At 46.6% G+C, this 16,842-nt stretch overlaps 2 protein-coding genes across 2 annotated transcripts in view; both read left to right on the forward strand.

Annotated features, from left to right (window-relative positions):
• The window catches only part of EFCAB5 (EF-hand calcium binding domain 5), an 88,211-nt gene that overhangs the window by 56,955 nt on the left and 14,414 nt on the right, over window positions 1-16,842 (forward strand). Inside the window, 6 exon segments of the mRNA XM_058163975.1 lie at window positions 1,496-1,652; window positions 6,980-7,269; window positions 10,932-11,046; window positions 11,049-11,100; window positions 13,217-13,445; window positions 15,549-15,701. Coding sequence (XP_058019958.1) covers window positions 1,496-1,652; window positions 6,980-7,269; window positions 10,932-11,046; window positions 11,049-11,100; window positions 13,217-13,445; window positions 15,549-15,701 — 996 coding nt within the window.
• The window catches only part of NSRP1 (nuclear speckle splicing regulatory protein 1), a 78,146-nt gene continuing 68,944 nt past the window's right edge, over window positions 7,641-16,842 (forward strand). Inside the window, exon 1 of the mRNA XM_058163974.1 lies at window positions 7,641-7,644. The gene's annotated coding sequence lies outside the window, so the exon portion shown is untranslated. The remainder of the gene's footprint in view (window positions 7,645-16,842) is intronic.

Consider the following 16,842-nt stretch of genomic DNA (forward strand, 5'->3'; position numbering starts at 1 on the left):
AGGAAGGAAGGAAGGAAGGAAGGAAGGAAGGAAGGAAGGAAGGAAGGAAGAAAGGAAGGAAGGAAGGAAAGAAGGAAAAGGGGAAAAATGGGAAGGAAGGAAGGAAGGAAGGAAGGGAAAGATGGGAGGAAGAAGAAGGAAGGAAGGAAGGAAGGAAGGAAGGAAGGAAGGAAGGAAGGAAGGAAGGAAGGAAGGAGGAGGAAGGAAAGAAGGAGAGCAAGGAGGTAGAAGGAAGGAAAAGATGGGAGGAAGGAAGGAAGGAAGGAAGGAAGGAAGGAAGGAAGAAAGGAAAGAAGGGAAAGGGGAAAAAATGGGAAGGAAGGAAGAAAGGGAAAGGGAAAAAGATGGGAGGGAAAGAAGGAGAGCAAGGAGAGGTAGGAGGAAGGAAGGAAGGAAGGAAGGAAGGAAGGAAGGGAAGGGAAGGGAAAAAAGATGAGAAGGAAAGAAGGGAAAGGGAAAGATATGGGAAGGAAGGAAGGTGAAATAATAATAACAACAACAACAACAGAGTTGGAAGGGACCTTGGAGGTCTTCTAGTCCAACCCCCTGAGCAGAAGGAAGCTGTGGTAGTGCAGTAGTGTTGTGACCCAGGTTCCTGGACCTGGACTCCTGGACTCGGATGATTCAGAAAGTGAGGGAGAAGACCTGGCCAGCCCTGCTTCTCTTGAGCCCTTTCCCTCCCTGGCACCCACTCAAAGGGAGGAGGAGGGGCCGGCAAGACCTGATTCTCTGGAGCCTTCTTCTGATTTTGGGTCAAGAACAGTTTTGGGTGATGCAAGACTGCGGCGTGAGGGCAGCAGAAGCAGCGTTGGGATAAAGCCAAGGAATGATTGTCATGCAGTGACATCTGCAGAGACTATAAATAGGAGGCGGGACTTCCTGGTTTTTTGTCTTGGACAAAGCAATGAATTTGCGCGGGCAAACTGTTTCAATGGAGGGAAGAATATATTCGTGAGTAATTCTGGCCTTATCTATAATTTCCTCCTTATCTCCAGAAACTTGGCAGGCCCGTGGGTAGACGTGGCCAGGACATTTATCTATGTAAATAAAAGGAAAAAAGGAAGGCCTCTGACGGACTCTTTGCTGGGAGTATTGGGGGAAGGGAAACAGAACAAGTGGTAAGAAGGCAGTATTGCAGGCTAACTTTGCCCACCGTCAGCATTTCGAACCTGACCGGCTCAAGGTTGGCTCAGCCTTCTGTCCTTCTGAGGCCGGTCAAATGAGGACCCAGATTGTTGGGGGCCAGAGGCCGACTCTGTAAAAGCCCCATGAAGCAGTCTATAAGTCTACCTGCTATGGCTACTTCTACTAACATAACAATGCAGTGAGTCCCTTAACAACCGTGGCAAGAAAGTTCGTAAGATGGAGCAAAACTTTCTCGCTTAGCAACAGAAATTTGGGCCTCCGTTGTGGCCGTAAGTCGAGGACTACCCGTACACCAGAGGGTTTCTCATATTGCCGTCCCCTCCCCACTTCTCCCTCCCCCCTCCCCCAGGTTCATCAGTCATCCATGTTGGTCCGGAAGCAGCTTCTCACCGCAGCCCTATTTGAGAAGTGGGACAACGAATCTTCGGGCTTCATAGAGATGAACGAGGTAGACGCCGTCCTCAGCACCTTTAAGGAAGGCATGGAGGAAGAGGCCTTGACCAAAGGTGAGAGGAACGCTAAGACTCTTCCAGAAAAACAGCCGCCTGACTGGGAACGGTATAGAACCGTCATGGCGACCCTACGGCACGCATGCCACGGTTGACACGCGGAGCCATATCTGTGGGCATGTGAGCGTTGCCCTAGCTCAGCTCCACTGCACACGCGTGCGCCGGCCAGCTGATTTTTGGGGCCCACCGGAAGCCAGGGCCTCTGGAGGGGGGTGGAGAAGGCCATTTTCGCCCTCCCCAGGCTCCAAGAAGGTCTCTGGAGCCCGGGGAGGGTGAAAAACAAGCCTACCGGGCCCACCGGTAACCTTTTTGCCGTTGCGTGCCAAAAACAGGGGGAGCGCGTGGGTGTCACGCGGCCATGCGCGGTGGTGTGGGGGATGCATTGAATTATGGGCGTCGGCACACACGTGCGACCCCCGCTTTCAGCACGTGATGGCAAAAAGGTTAGCCATCACTAGTATAGAGTCTCCTGCTTGAGCAGGGGGTTGGACTACAAGTCCTCTTAGGTCCCTTCCAGCTCTATTCTCATTGATCGATTGAAATGATGTAGGGTCTCCTGCTTGAGCAGGGGGGGCTGGACTAGAAGACCTCGAAGGTCCCTTCTAGCTCTATTCTGATTGATTGATTGATTGATTGAAATGCTCTAGAATCTCCCCCTTGAGCAGGGGGGCTGGACTAGAATAATAATAATAATAATAATAATAATAATAATAATAATAATAATAATAATAATAATAATAATAATAATGTTTTAATTTGTATACCGCCCTTCTCCCGAAGGACTCAGGGCGGTGAACAGGCAAATAAAATACAAACAGAAACATATACAATAATTAAAACAACCCTTAAAAAACTGATTCAAATTTGCCAGAAAATTTAAAATAACATTACACCCCATAAAATTACAAAAATTTAAAAACCCATCAAATTCAATTAAAATTTAAAGGTAAAAATCAAGCTAGTCCAGCCATACGAAATAAATAGGTTTTAAGCTCGTGGCGAAAGGTCCTGAGGTCAGGTAGTTGTCAAAGCCCGAGGGGAAGTTCATTCCACAGGGTCGGAGCCCCCACAGAGAAGGCCCTCCCCCTGGGGGCCGCCAGTCGACACTGTTTGGCTGACGGCACCCTGAGGAGTCCCTCTCTGTGGGAACGCACCGGACGATGGGAGATAGAGGCCGGCAGTAGACGGTCCCGTAAGTAGCCCCTGAGGTCCCTTCCCGCTCTTATTCTGTCCAGGTATTCCCCAACATACGACAACGTACCATTGAGCCCAAAAGTTCAAGCGCCCCTTTGTAGGCATTACCACATTTCTGACGATCGCTGGGATACAGGTGGGTCCTCGACATACGACCACAATCGCTTGCAAAATCTCCATGGCGAAGCGAGACGGTTGTTAAATGAATTTCCCCCACCCCCTAGTTTACGACCTTTCTTGCCACGGTTGTTAAGCGAACCAGTGCCGTTGTGAAGTTAGGAACACGGTCGTTAAGCGAAAATCTGGCTTCCCCATTGACTTTGCTTGTCAGAAGGTCGCAAAGTAGATCGGTCTGACCCCGGGAATGCTGTGACCGTCATAAACGTGAGTCGGTCGCTGAGCCTCCAAATGCAAATCACATGGTGATGGGGAGGCTGCAAGGGTTGTAAGTGTGAAAAATGGTCGTAAGTCACTTTTTTTCAGCACCGTTGTACCTCCGGTCACTAAGGGAACCGTTGTAAATTGAGGATAACCTGTAATTAATCCCAGAAGTTTTAAATATCCAAACCACCTTAAATGTTAGTATTTTTTTTTTAACCTTTAAATGAGCGTTACAGGTAGTCCTCGACTTACGACCGTTTCTTTAGTGACCATTCAAAGTTACAGCAGCTCTGAAAAAAAGAGATTTATGACCGTTTTCCAGTTACGGCCGCTGCAGCATCCACACGGTCATGTGATCAAAATTCAGACCCTTGGCAACCGACTCATATTTATGACCGCTGCAGTGTCCCTTGGCGACCTTCTGGTGAGCAAAGTCACGGGGGGGGGGGTAACCGGATTCGCTTAACGACCGTGTTACTGATTTAACAACGGCAGTGATTCACTTAACAACAGTGGCAAAAAAAAAAGGTCATAAAATGGGGCCAAGCTCCTTTAACAAATGTCTCGTTGAATAACAGAAATGCTGGGTCTCAGTGGTGGCCGTAAGTCGGGTTGCGCTGAAACCGTTCTCTCCGTGTTGAGAGATCACATCCAGGAATGGGATCAACCCAAATCTCTTATTTGATTATAAATAAATATTTATAAATTGTTTATTTTTATTTATAAATTATAAATAAATAAATAAATAAATAAATAAATAAATAAATAAATAAATAAATAAATAAATAAATAAATAAATAAATATTGAAAATATTTACAGACCCCTCGCATCCTGGACATAAATTATATTGATATATTGACCATCAATTGTGTTGTAAATGTTGTACCTTGATGAAGGTATCTTTTCTTTTATGTACACTGAGAGCAGATGCACCAAGACAAATTCCTTGTGTGTCCAATCACACTTGGCCAATAAAATTCTATTCTATTCTATTCTAAACTGTTTCAACTCCTACCCTCAAAACGACGCTATAGAGCACTGCACACCAGAACAACTAGACACAAGAACATTTTTTCCCGAAGGCCATCACTCTGCTAAACAAATAATTCCCTCAACACTGTCAGACTATTTACTGAATTTGCACTACTATTAATCTTCTCATTGTTCCCATCACCCATCTCTTTCCACTTATGACTGTATGACGATAACTTGTTGCTGGCAATCCTTATGATTTATATTGATATATTGACCATCAATTGTGTTGTAAGTGTTGTACCTTGATGAACGTATCTTTTCTTTTATGTACACTGAGAGCATATGCGCCAAGACAAATTCCTTGTGTGTCCAATCACACTTGGCCAATAAAAATTCTATTCTATTCTATTCTATTATCTGCTTTACTCTCATGGGGAGACCAAACTCCCCTCCTGGTGCCAGAGATTATTCCTGGTCTCTTTTCCTCTGGGTGCTGGAGGGGGGAGAGGGTGTCTGACGTAACCCCAGGAGGCCCAGAACATCTGGAAGAGCAGCTGGACAGAGCTGGCAGCAGGAGGGAGGGGTCAGTGCACTCCTTGGGACTTTCTGCACCTGGTTGTTTCCTTGCAGACTTGTTATTACCCAACTAGGTTACATCATCAGTGGTAGGAGGTAGGAAGGTGCTGGGGGTGCTGAGTTTTGAGGAAGAGGAGGATGAGAAGGAAGAGGAGGAAGAGGAAAAAGACAGCACGGTTCTTGGTGGTTTCTGAGCTTGGTTGCTTTCTTGCAGACGTTTCATGACCCAACTAGGTAACACCATCAGTGGTAGGAGGGTTTGCTGAGTGGAGGAGAAGGACAATACAGTTCTAGGTGCTCTCTTAAACTTGGCTGTTTTTTTGCAGACCCAACTAGGTAACGTCATCCGTTACCTGGGAGGGAGGGGAAGGGGGAGGAGGAGGAACACAACGATGACTGTGGGGGCTCCTTGGTGCTCTCTGAGCTTGGTTGCTTTCTTGCAGACGTTTCATGACCCAACTAGGTAACATCGTCAGTGCTGGTGAGTGTGGGGTTTGCTTCCTGTTTCTATACCGTGACTTGCCTTGTCAGTGTTGGCGGGGGTCTGGTTTTCTCCTTGGTTCCTCCTTGATTTGGGGTATTGTTTTCTGTTTGTTCGTCTGGTGTCAATCCATGCTTATCTGCATGTCGGCTGCTGGGGACGATGTTTTTCTGCTCTTTTTGTTTCCTTCTTAGCTTTTTTATCGTCTCTTTCGAATGGTGTGTAAACATGATTCATCTCTATGTGTCTATAGATGGCAGAGCTGCGTATGCAAGAGGTCCTCAACTTACAACCACAATTTAAGCCAAAATTTCTGTTGCTAAGCGAGACATTTGTTAAGTGAGCCTTGCCCCGTTTTACAGCCGTTCCTGCCGCTGTTGTTTAAGTGAATCACAGCAGTTCTTACGTTAGTGACACGGTTGTTAAGTGAATCCGGCTTCCCCATTGACTAGGCTTGTCAGAAAGTCGCAAAAGTTGATCACATAAATATGACCCAGTTGCCAGGCCTCTGAATTTTGATCACATGATCCTGGGGATGCTGCAACGGTCGTTAAGTGTGAAAAACAGTTATAAGTCACTTTTTTTTTTCATTGTAACTTCAAATGGTCACAAAGTGAACTGTTGTAAGTCGAGGACTACTTGTACCCCAACACTGGAGGTTTTTAAGAAGAGATTGGACAGCGATTTGTCTAAAATGGTCTAGGGTCTCCTGCTTTTTTTTTTTTTAATTTGCATTTGTATCCCGCCCTTCTCCGAAGACTCAGGGTGGCTTGAGCAGGGGGTTGAGCTAGAAGACCTCCAAGGTCCCTTCTGATCCTATGCTTGTATGATTCAGAAAGGAAGGAAGAAAGGAGAGAAGGAGGGAAAGGGAAATAATAGGAAGGAAGGAGGGAGGGAGGGAGGGAGGGAAAAGGAAAACAAGGGAGGGAGGAAGGGAGGAAGGAAGGAAGGAAGGAAGGAAGGAGAATTGAGGAGGGGAGGGAGGGAGGGAGGGAGGGAGGAGAATTGAGGTGGGGAGGGAGGGAGAAAGGAAGGAAGGAAGGAAGGAAGAAAGGAACGGAAATAATAGAAAGGATGGAGGGAGGGAAAGGGGAAATAAGGAAGGAGGGAGGGAGGGAGGGAGGGAGGGAAAACAGGGAAGGAAGGAGGGAAGGAAAGAAGGAGAGAAGGAAATAATAGAAAGGATGGAGGGAGACAAAGGGAAAACAAGGAAGGAAGGAAGGAGGGAAAGGAGGGAGGGAAAGGAGAAATAAGGAAGGAGGAAGGAAACCAGGAAGGAAGGAAGGAGGAAGGAGGAGGAGGAAGGAAAGAAGGAAGGAAGGAAGGAAATAATAGGAAGGAGGGAGGGAGGGAAAGGGAAAAGAAGGAAGGAGGGAAGGAAGGAAGGAGGGAAAGGGAAAACAAGGAAGGAAAGAGGGAAGGAAGGAAGGAAGGAGAGAAGGAAATAATAGGAAGGGAGGGAAAGGAAAAACAAGGAAGGATGGAAGGAAGGAGGGAGGAAGGGAGGGACCTCCAGGATCCCTTCCGACTCTGTTATTCTGTTGAGGCTTCTGCTGGGGAATCCGTCGTGGGGCAGGTGCACCTTCCGATCGCTGATCCCACATCACCTGGAGGAATCAGGAGTGGAGGCCACAAGGAGATCTACCTTCCTGGATCCTCAGCACAAAAGCAACCGTCCCAGGCTGACCTCTTGCCTCTTCCCCCCTCCCCCCCCAGCTAAGATGCAGCTTCCCTTCCCCACCTGGCACCCCAGCGGGATCGTGAAGTTAACGCAGAAAGACTTCCAAATCTACATCGAGCTGGTGGTATCCGAGCTGACCGGAACTGAAGACGAGGTGCTGGACAACATTGTGGAGTTCCTGATGATGGCCGTGGGGCGCACCCACCTGGAACGGTTGCGAGGGAACGCGCGGCGCAAGTGGCTTCTCCGGATCGAACACACGGCCATGACCGGCGGAGGGTGCATGGAGCCCGTCTACCAGGAGGTCTTCAAGGCTCTCTCCAAGGTGAGTAGATCCTGTTGCGGTCCGCCAGCAGCCTGCGGAGCTGGCAACGGAGTCAGACAGCGATGAGGCTGAGGAAGAGCGTGGGCCAGTCCTGGAGGCTGAGGAAGGCCCGGATGAGGGCTCTGCATCGGAGGCAGAGGTGGGGCCAGGCCCATCAGGGAGTGAGGTGTGGACTCCAGAGCCTTCAGAGGCTGATAGTAGTGAGGCAGAGGAACAGGAGGAGCCTGTTCCTAATGCATGCCTGAGAAGAGCTGCCAGAAGGGAAGAGCAGCTCAAGCAAAGAGGACGACTCAGGAGTAATTCCAGGAGATGATTGGCCCCTCCCATAAGGCTTAAAAGACCAGCAACGGCGTTTGGGCTCTTTGCCGGAAAACAATGTTGATAGCTTTGTCTTGTTGCATTTATTTGTATCGGTGTCTTCTGAACGTTTGCCAAGAAAGGCCTCTGGCAGTTTGCCTAATTGGACCAAGGTTGGTGATAGGACTGAGGAATTTTTCTTGGGAGGAATTTGCTTTAATTTAGTTGAACCGCGCTGAGAATGAAGTAATTCTCAGCTGTTCGAATAAAGTTTGTTTGTTTTACATTGACTGAGTTTCCTACTACCTCCTGGGCCCTGGGTCGCAACAGATCCGTCAACCAGACTTTTCCCGGAGCATCAGACCCAGAATGGCACTGAGAAGAAGAAGACAAACCAGGTTTGCGGGCCAGGGGTAGGTCCTTAAGAAGAATGTCAAGGTAGATTAAGACTTTGAACTGGACCAAGGCCTGGAGAAGGGAGGAAGACTTGAGCAGGGAGACGTGATGTCCATGGGCTTAAAGGCCCAGGGTCAAGACCATCCGAAAGCTCCTGGACAATTTTGGACCAGTTGTTCTTGATATCATGAGTTGTTGTAGAGGAAACATCTGAGGAAGAATGTCTAATGGAGGTTCTCCATCATCCAGGTCATGGTTGTTTCAAAGGTGCTTTTTTTTCCCCAAGAGGCTACTGGACTTTGGTTTTTCTTGGAAGATGTTTTGCTTCTCATCCAAGAAGCTTCTTCAGCTCTGACCGGATGGTGGGGAAAGGAAGGATTGATACTCCTTGCGGACAGCTGGTCATTTGCATTCTTTTAGAGCAGGGGTCTCCAACCCTGGTCCCTTTAAGACTTGTGGACTGCAACTCCCAGAGTTGAAGTCCACAAGTCTTAAAGGGACCAAGGTTGGAGACCCCTGTTTTAGAGGGTCGTTGAGGCCACTTAGAGGTTTATCTGTGTCCTCAAGGTCACCTGAGTGGTGCAAATGGGTGTGGAGCCTTCTACAACACAATCCTTTCAGCAGTTCCAAGAAGGATCCATACCGATTTGCGCCACTCAGGTGACCTTGATAACACAAACCTCCAAGTAGCCTCAAAGACTCTCAAAGGACGCAAATGACCAGCTGTTCTGTCCTCCCTCGCCTCCGTCTGAGCGATTAATTAGCCGGCACTATCAGCCCTGGCAGCAAAAGAGCGGGCGTCTGCCAAGTGGCTCTGTTATCTCCCTCGACGCCGATAAGTCGAACAGTACTTTCAGCTCTTAGTTCAGCAGTTAATTTGCCTGCTACGAAGAGGCACAGCAGCTCTGGCTGCCTTTATATCCTGTGGGGTGTGGCTCCATGACTCAGCACTTCCTAGGCCTGCCCCACCCCTGCTTCTGTTGTTCCTGCCTCTCCTGGCTACGAAACCTAGGGTCCAGCCAGGCCTGATTGCCATCAGCTGGGTCTGCAGGCGTGGCCTGGGGGGGGGAAAGAGACAGGGGACGGAGGCCTCGTTATCTCCTCCACCTGGCCTGCCTCTGGCTCCTGGAGCTGAGCCAGGGAAGCCGGTGCTCCTGAGGTAAGTCTTGACGGCCCTTCCCCCTCACTTTCCAAGTCACTTTCTGGCAGGGGGCCCGGCTCGGAGGGCGCAGACACAACACCAGCTGTATACAAGAAATGTAAATCCTCCCATTCCCCACCATCCGGTCAGAGCTGAAGAAGCTTCTGGGATGAGAAGCGAAACGTCTTCAAAGAAAAACCAGAAAGTCCAGTTGCCTCTTGGAAAAAACAACAACCATGAATCGATAGGAAGATGGAATTCCCTAAGGTGCTGGATTGGAACTAGGAACCATGACAGGTTTATGTCTCTTATTCAATCACGGAAGCTACTAGAAAATCTTGAGCCGATTATTTTCTTTCAATCAACTTACCTCACGGCAGGAGTAAAACGCTACCGGTTCGGACCCCTGATTTAGTGCAATATAAAAAAAATCAAATAATTTTTCTGGGGACCATCAAAATTTTCTCGCAGAACACCAGTGGTCCATGGACCACCACCGCTGGACTAGACGACCTATAAGGTCCCTTCCAACTCTTGTTAAATCTGTTAATAGACTAGACTAGACTAGACTAGACTAGAATAGAATAGAATAGAATAGAATAGAATAGAATAGAATAGAATAGAATAGAATAGAATAGAATAGAATAGAATTTTTTATTGGCCAAGTGTGATTGGACACACAAGGAATTTGTCTTGGTGCATATGCTCTCAGTGTACATAAAAGAAAAGATACCTTCATCAAGGTACAACATTTACAACACAATTGATGGTCAATATATCAATATAAATCATAAGGATTGCCAGCAACAAGTTATAGTCATACAGTCATAAGTGGAAAGAGATTGGTGATGGGAACTATGAAACGATTAATAGTAGTGCAGATTCAGTAAATAGTCTGACAGTGTTGAGGGAATTATTTGTTTAGCAGAGTGATGGCCTTCGGGGAAAAACTGTTCTTGTGTCTAGTTGTTCTGGTGTGCAGTGCTCTATAGCGTCGTCTTGAGGGTAGGAGTTGAAACAGTTTATGTCCAGGATGCGAGGGTCTGCAAATATTTTCACGGCCCTCTTCTTGATTCGTGCAGTATACAGGTCCTCAATGGAAGGCAAGTTGGTAGCAATTATTTTTTCTGCAGTTCTAATTATCCTCTGAAGTCTGTGTTTTTCTTGTTGGGTTGCAGAACCGAACCGGACAGTTCTAGAGGTGCAAATGACAGACTCAATAATTCCTCTGTGGAACTGGATCAGCAGCTCCTTGGGCAGTTTGAGCTTATTGAGTTGTATTATATTTATTATATTATATTATATTATATTATATTATATTATATTATATTATATTATATTATATTATATTATATTATATTATATTATATTATATTATATTATATTATATTATATTATATTAAGTCCCTTTTGCCTTGTAGCTGGGCAGTTCTGGGAATTAAAATCCACATATCTATCTGCAAGCTGAGAGAAAACTGCATTATGGGCCAAGTTTTTTTCTGGGGAATTTTGGGAGTTGAAGTTCACCCATCTTCAGTTGCCAAGGTTGAGAAATATTGGTCTTTTAGTCCAGGGTCTCAACCTTGGTCCTTTAAGACTTGTGGACTTCAACTCCCAGAGTTCCTCAGCCAGCAAAGCTGAAGTCCACAAGTCTTAAAGGGACCAAGGTTGGAGATCCCTGTTCTATGAGTCTTCTCCAAGTATGGTGCTGGACGTCTAAAGTCCAAGGGACTGTAAGGTCCTTTCCAAGTCCAGGGTTCTAGGGTTGGGGTTCGGGTGAAACGGCCCCATAATTTAGGGCGATCATCCTGCTCTCTCTCTTGTCAAGGACACTGATGCCCATGGAGACAAGAAGAAAGTCAGCGCCTACATCGCCCTTCTGGAATACAACGTCATTGCCCCTGAGCGGGGAGACATTCTCCTCCGCTATGTGGCTTGCACGGAAGGCAGCCTTATCTCCTCAACCAGATCCTTTTCATGGATATGCCGGGAGTCAGGTAAGGGACTCTCACTGAGCATCCATCCATACATCCATTCATCCAATCATTGATCCTTTGGTCCATCTCTCCATCCATTCATTGATTTTTCAATCATCTATTCATCCCATCCATCCATCTCATCCATCCATCCATTTCATCCATTCATCAACACATCCATCCATCATCTTATCCATCCACCCATTCATCATCTACTCATCTATCCATCCATCCATCTCATCCATCCATTAATCCATCCATCCATACATCATATCCATCTACTCATCCATCCATCCATCCATTCATTCATCTACTCATATATCCATCCATCCATCCATTCATCTATCTACTCAACTATCTATCCATCCATCCATTAATCAATTCACCCATCCTTTTCTTTTCATGAAAAGAAGGACTAGGGGTGACATGATAGCATGTTGCAATATTTGAAGGGGTGCCACAAAGAAGAGGGGGTCAAGCTCTTCTCCAAAGACCTAGAAGGCAGGAGAAGAAGCAACAGATGGAAACTAACCAAGGAGAGAAGCAACCTAGAATTAAGGAGAATTTCCTGACAGTGAGAACAATTAACCAGTGGAACAACTTGCCTCCAGAAGTTGTAAATGCTCCAACACTGGACGTTTTTAAGAAGAGATTGGATAACCATTTGTCTGAAATGGTATAGGACTTCCTGCCTAAGGCGGGGGGTTGGACTAGAAGACCTCCAAGATCCCTCACAACTCTGTTATTCCATTCTATCCATCCATCCATCTGTCCATTCACTCATCAATCCATCAATCTTTCAATCCAGCTCTCCATCCCATGCCTTCATCCAGTCATTGATCCTTTGACACATCTATCCATCCATTCATAGACTTTTCGATTCATCTGTTCATCCTATCCATGCATCCATCCCTTCATCAATCCATCCATCTATCCATCCAACTATCCATCCATCCATTCATCCATCTACTCATAAATCCACTGATCAATCTATACATCTACCCATCCAACTATCCATCTATCCATCCATTCATCAATCCATTCATCAATCCATCCAACTATCCATCTATCCATCACTCATCAATCCACTCATCCATCCATCCATCCATCCATCCATCCATCCACTCATAAATCCACTCATCAATCCATCCATCAATCCATCCATCTATCCATGCATCCATCCACTCATCAATCCATCTATCCATCCATCCATCCACTCACTCATCAATCCATCCATCCATCCATCCACTCATCAATCCATTCATCAATCCATCCATCTATCCATCCATCTATCCATCCATCCATTCATCCATCAACTCATAAATCCACTGATCAATCTATACATCTACCCATCCAACTATCCATCTATCCATCCATTCATCCATCCATTCATCAATCCATCCAACTATCCATCTATCCATCACTCATCAATCCACTCATCCATCCATCCATCCATCCATCCATCCACTCATCCATCCACTCATCAATCCATCCATCTATCCATCCATCTATCCATGCATCCATCCACTCATCAATCCATCTATCCATCCATCCATCCACTCACTCATCAATCCATCCATCCATCCATCCATCCACTCATCAATCCATTCATCAATCCATCCATTCAACTATCCATCCAACTATCCATCCATCCATTCATCATTGATACATCAATTTTTTGATCCATCTGTTCTTTTTTTTTTAATTTGCATTTATATCCTGCCCTTTTCCGAAGACTCAGGGTGGCTTACACTATGTTAGCAATAGTCTTCATTCTATTTGTATATTTATATACAAAGTCAACTTATTGCCCCCAACAATCTGCGTCCTCATTTTACCTACCTTATAAAGGATGGAAGGCTGAGTCAACCTTGGGCCTGGTGGGACTAGAACCTGCAGTAATTGCAGGCAGCTGCTGTTAATAACAGACTGCATTAGCAGTCTGAGCCACTCAAGGACCCTTGTTCATTCCATCCATCCATCCATCCATCCATGGGTGGGACATAGGCTATTTTGCCTTTGCCCATGGTAAAAACTATGAGGCAGCCCCTCTCCTCTTCTGCTGCTTCTTAGCTGCTTCTATCCCCAGATGTTGCCTCACCAAAGCCTCTCTTCCCTCCTGCACCCCCCCTTCCAGCTTTGCAGCCGCCTTGGACGACAAGCCCATCCACGTCCCCCGAGTTCAGCTGCATGGGAATATCCACTTCTGGAACCCAGATCGCCCCAAAGAAGAGCAGAGGGGCTCCTTCCTGGTGCTGCCGCTGGAAGATGTCCGGAGAAGAGTCTTTGGCATCCTCGGGCTGGACACCCTCCAGGACAAGAACGAAAAAACCATCTTCGTCCCCCACGAGATCCGTTACTACCAGGTAGGAATTAAACACGGCAGCCAGGAATGGGGGAGAAGCGGGGCAGCAATGTGGCTTGCCTTGATTTTGTTAGAAAGACCCCATGAGCTACTCCTTTAAGGGAGTTTACAAGAGTCGAAGGTAAAGTTTCTCAACTTCATGGTCTTTAAAAGGGATGGACTCTGACTCCCAGAATCCCCCAGCCAGCCATGCTTTAAGAGGGGAGGACTTCCACTCCCAGAATCCCCCAGCCAGCCTGCTTTAAGTGGGATGGACTTCCATACCCAGAATTCCCCAGCCAGCCTGCTTTAAGTGGGGAGGACTTCCACTCCCAGAATCCCCCAGCCAGCCTGCTTTAAGAGGGGAGAACTTCCAGTCCCAGAATCCCCAGCCAGCATGCTTTAAGAGGAGGACTTCACTCCCAGAATCCCCAGCCAGCCTGCTTTAAGAGGACTTCCTCCCAGAATCCCCAGCCAGCCTGCTTTAAGGAGGACTTCCACTCCCAGAATCCCCAGCCAGCCTGCTTTAAGAGGACTTCCACTCCCAGAATTCCCAGCCAGCCTGCTTTAAGAGGAGGACTTCCTCCCAGAATCCCCAGCCAGCATGCTTTAGAGGAGGACTTCACTCCCAGAATCCCCAGCCAGCATGCTTTAAGAGGTGGACTTCTCCCAGAATTCCCAGCCAGCCTGCTTTAGAGGAGGACTTCCTCCCAGAATCCCCAGCCAGCATGCTTTAAGAGGAGGACTTCACTCCCAGAATCCCCAGCCAGCCTGCTTTAAGAGGGGAGGACTTCCACTCCCAGAATTCCCAAGCCAGCCTGCTTTAAGAGGGGAGGACTTCCACTCCCAGAATTCCCAAGCCAACCTGCTTTAAGAGGGGAGGACTTCCACTCCCAGAATTCCCAAGCCAGCCTGCTTTAAGAGGGGAGGACTTCCACTCCCAGAATTCCCAAGCCAACCTGCTTTAAGAGGGGAGGACTTCCACTCCCAGAATTCCCCAGCCAGCCTGCTATAAGAGGGGTGGACTTCCACTCCCAGAATTCCTCAGCTGGCGTGCTTTAAAAGGAGTGGACTCTGACTTCCAAAATTCCCAAGGCAGCCTGCTTTAAGAGGAGTGGACTTCCATTCCCAGAATTCCATAGAATTCCATAGATTCGACTAGACTAGAGTAGAATAGAATAGAATAACTTTATTGTTACTTTGAAAGTACACTATCGGATGGAGTGATGGTTAATGTACAGGGATTATTGAAGATGTATAAATATAATTAATCTAGGGTCGGGTCTGCCCAGCTACCATTTTAGAACGGTGGGGAGGGAGAAAAGAGAGAGGAGGTAGGAAAGAAGAGAAGAGGAAGGAAGAGGGATAGAAGAGGGAGAAGGAAGGTGGAGGGTGGAGGGAGGAGAGGATGTAGATAAGAAAAGGAGAGGAAGGTCTGGAAAGTAGAAGAAGGTAGAAGAGGGAAGAGAGTTAAAAGGAGGGGGTGGTGACTGGGCAAGCCCGACTAATTGTATATAACTGTACATTGGATGAGCTGTTTGATATGATTGTAAAAATAAAACTTTTTTATGAAAAAAAAAAATGAAAGTACACTATCGGCATACATTAAAATGAAATTTCATTGCATACAGCTCTCAAAAGGTCACCACCTCCAATAGACACTACATGAACATGACAAAATAAGTAAACAAATAAATACGAAATTATGCATATGCCCACATATATTACCGTATATGACACAGAGAAACAACACAGTCTAGTTCAGATGTGTACATGGCGAGAAAAACAAATCTTGCAGGTTTAGTAGACAGATGGCCTAGGGAACAAAGCCATTACAGAATCTGGAAATCCTGCTAGAAATACTTCGAAACCTCCTCCCAGAGGGAAGCAACAGAAACAGACCGTGAAGTGTGTGTGTGTGTGGGGGGGGGTCTCTAACAATGCTTTGGGCTCTAAACACATAGCGCTTATAAGCAGCATCCTGAATGATGGGAAGCGAGCATCCTATAATCTCTACTGTCCTCACCACTCTCTGTAGGGACTTTCTATCTGAGGCCAGCCTGCTTTCAGCTGGGTGAACTTCAACAACAAATAAATAAACAACAATCACTTTGTTCTTCCTCAGGGGCTCGCACACTCCTTCAGCAAAGCCTACCATCACATCCGCACCCAGCAAAGCCTGCTACAGGTTCTCCTGGCCGGGGTGCAGTGGCTCTCGGGCCGTGCCCCGGGCCTTCAAAGCATCACCGCCTACTTCGTGGAACCTGGAGAGACCCGGGTAATTTTATTATAATCTGGCCTAAAGTTTGTTCTCCTTTATATAGCAAGTAATCCACAAACAAACCGAACAGACCTTTGGGGTGCAATTGTGGTCGTAAGTCAAGGACAACCTGTATTTAGAATGACCGATGGATGGAGCTAATTTCTCTGCTGCTGTTGAGAATTGCCAGCAGGTGGAGTTTATGCTCTATTATTGAGAACTCCTTCGGGGCTTTTGAATAGAGGAAAATTGAAACTCTTAATAGAATACAGAATAACAGAGTTGGAAGGGACCTTGGAGGTCTTCTAGTCCAGCCCCCTGCTCAAGCAGGAGATCTCATACCAAGTCACACAAATTGATTGTCCAGTCTCATCTTCAAAGCCTCCAGTGATGGATCACCCACAACTTCTGGTGGGCAGCTGTTCCACTGCTTAATGGTTCTCACCGTTAGGAAATTTCTCCTTAATTCCAAGTTGCTTCTCTCCTTGATCGGTTTCCATCCGTTGTTCCTTGCCCTGCCCTCACGATATTAATGTTTTAATGTTTTGTTTTTAGGATGTTTGTAAGCCGGCCAGAGTTACTTGGCAGTGAAATGGACACCATATACATTTAATAAATAAATGCATGAATAATAAAATAGTTTCGGCTATTAAGTAATTTTATGTTTGTTGGAACTGCAGGCAGGAGACAAATCCAAAATTTCTTCCTTGTTTGAATGTTCAGTTGGAGAAGAATGGCCCACCCAAAAAAATACATGTAATTTTGGAATACGAGCCCTCATAAAACCCCAACGTTAGTTTTTGAGCAATTTTTGAACAACGAACCCTGTCGTTAGAGCCAACGAAGGCACATTATTATTACAGGTAGCCCTCAATTTAAAACAGTTGCTTTAGTGACCATTCAAATTGATAAAAGGTGGAGGGTTTCAAAAAAGAGATCGGACAGCCACCTGTCTGAAATGATATCCTGTCTCCTGCTTGAGCAGAGGGTTGGACTAAAAGACCTTCAGAGGTTGCAGGTTCTCCAACACTGAAGGTTTCCAAGAAGAGACTGGACAGCCGTTGGTCTGGAGTGCTTGAGCAGGGGTTGGACTAGATGACCTCCAAGGTCCTTTCCAACGCTGTTACTCTGAACAAGGAAGGGAGGAGAAGAGAAATAA

This window comes from Ahaetulla prasina, chromosome 1, assembly GCF_028640845.1.
Source record: "Ahaetulla prasina isolate Xishuangbanna chromosome 1, ASM2864084v1, whole genome shotgun sequence".
Lineage (NCBI taxonomy): Eukaryota > Metazoa > Chordata > Lepidosauria > Squamata > Colubridae > Ahaetulla > Ahaetulla prasina.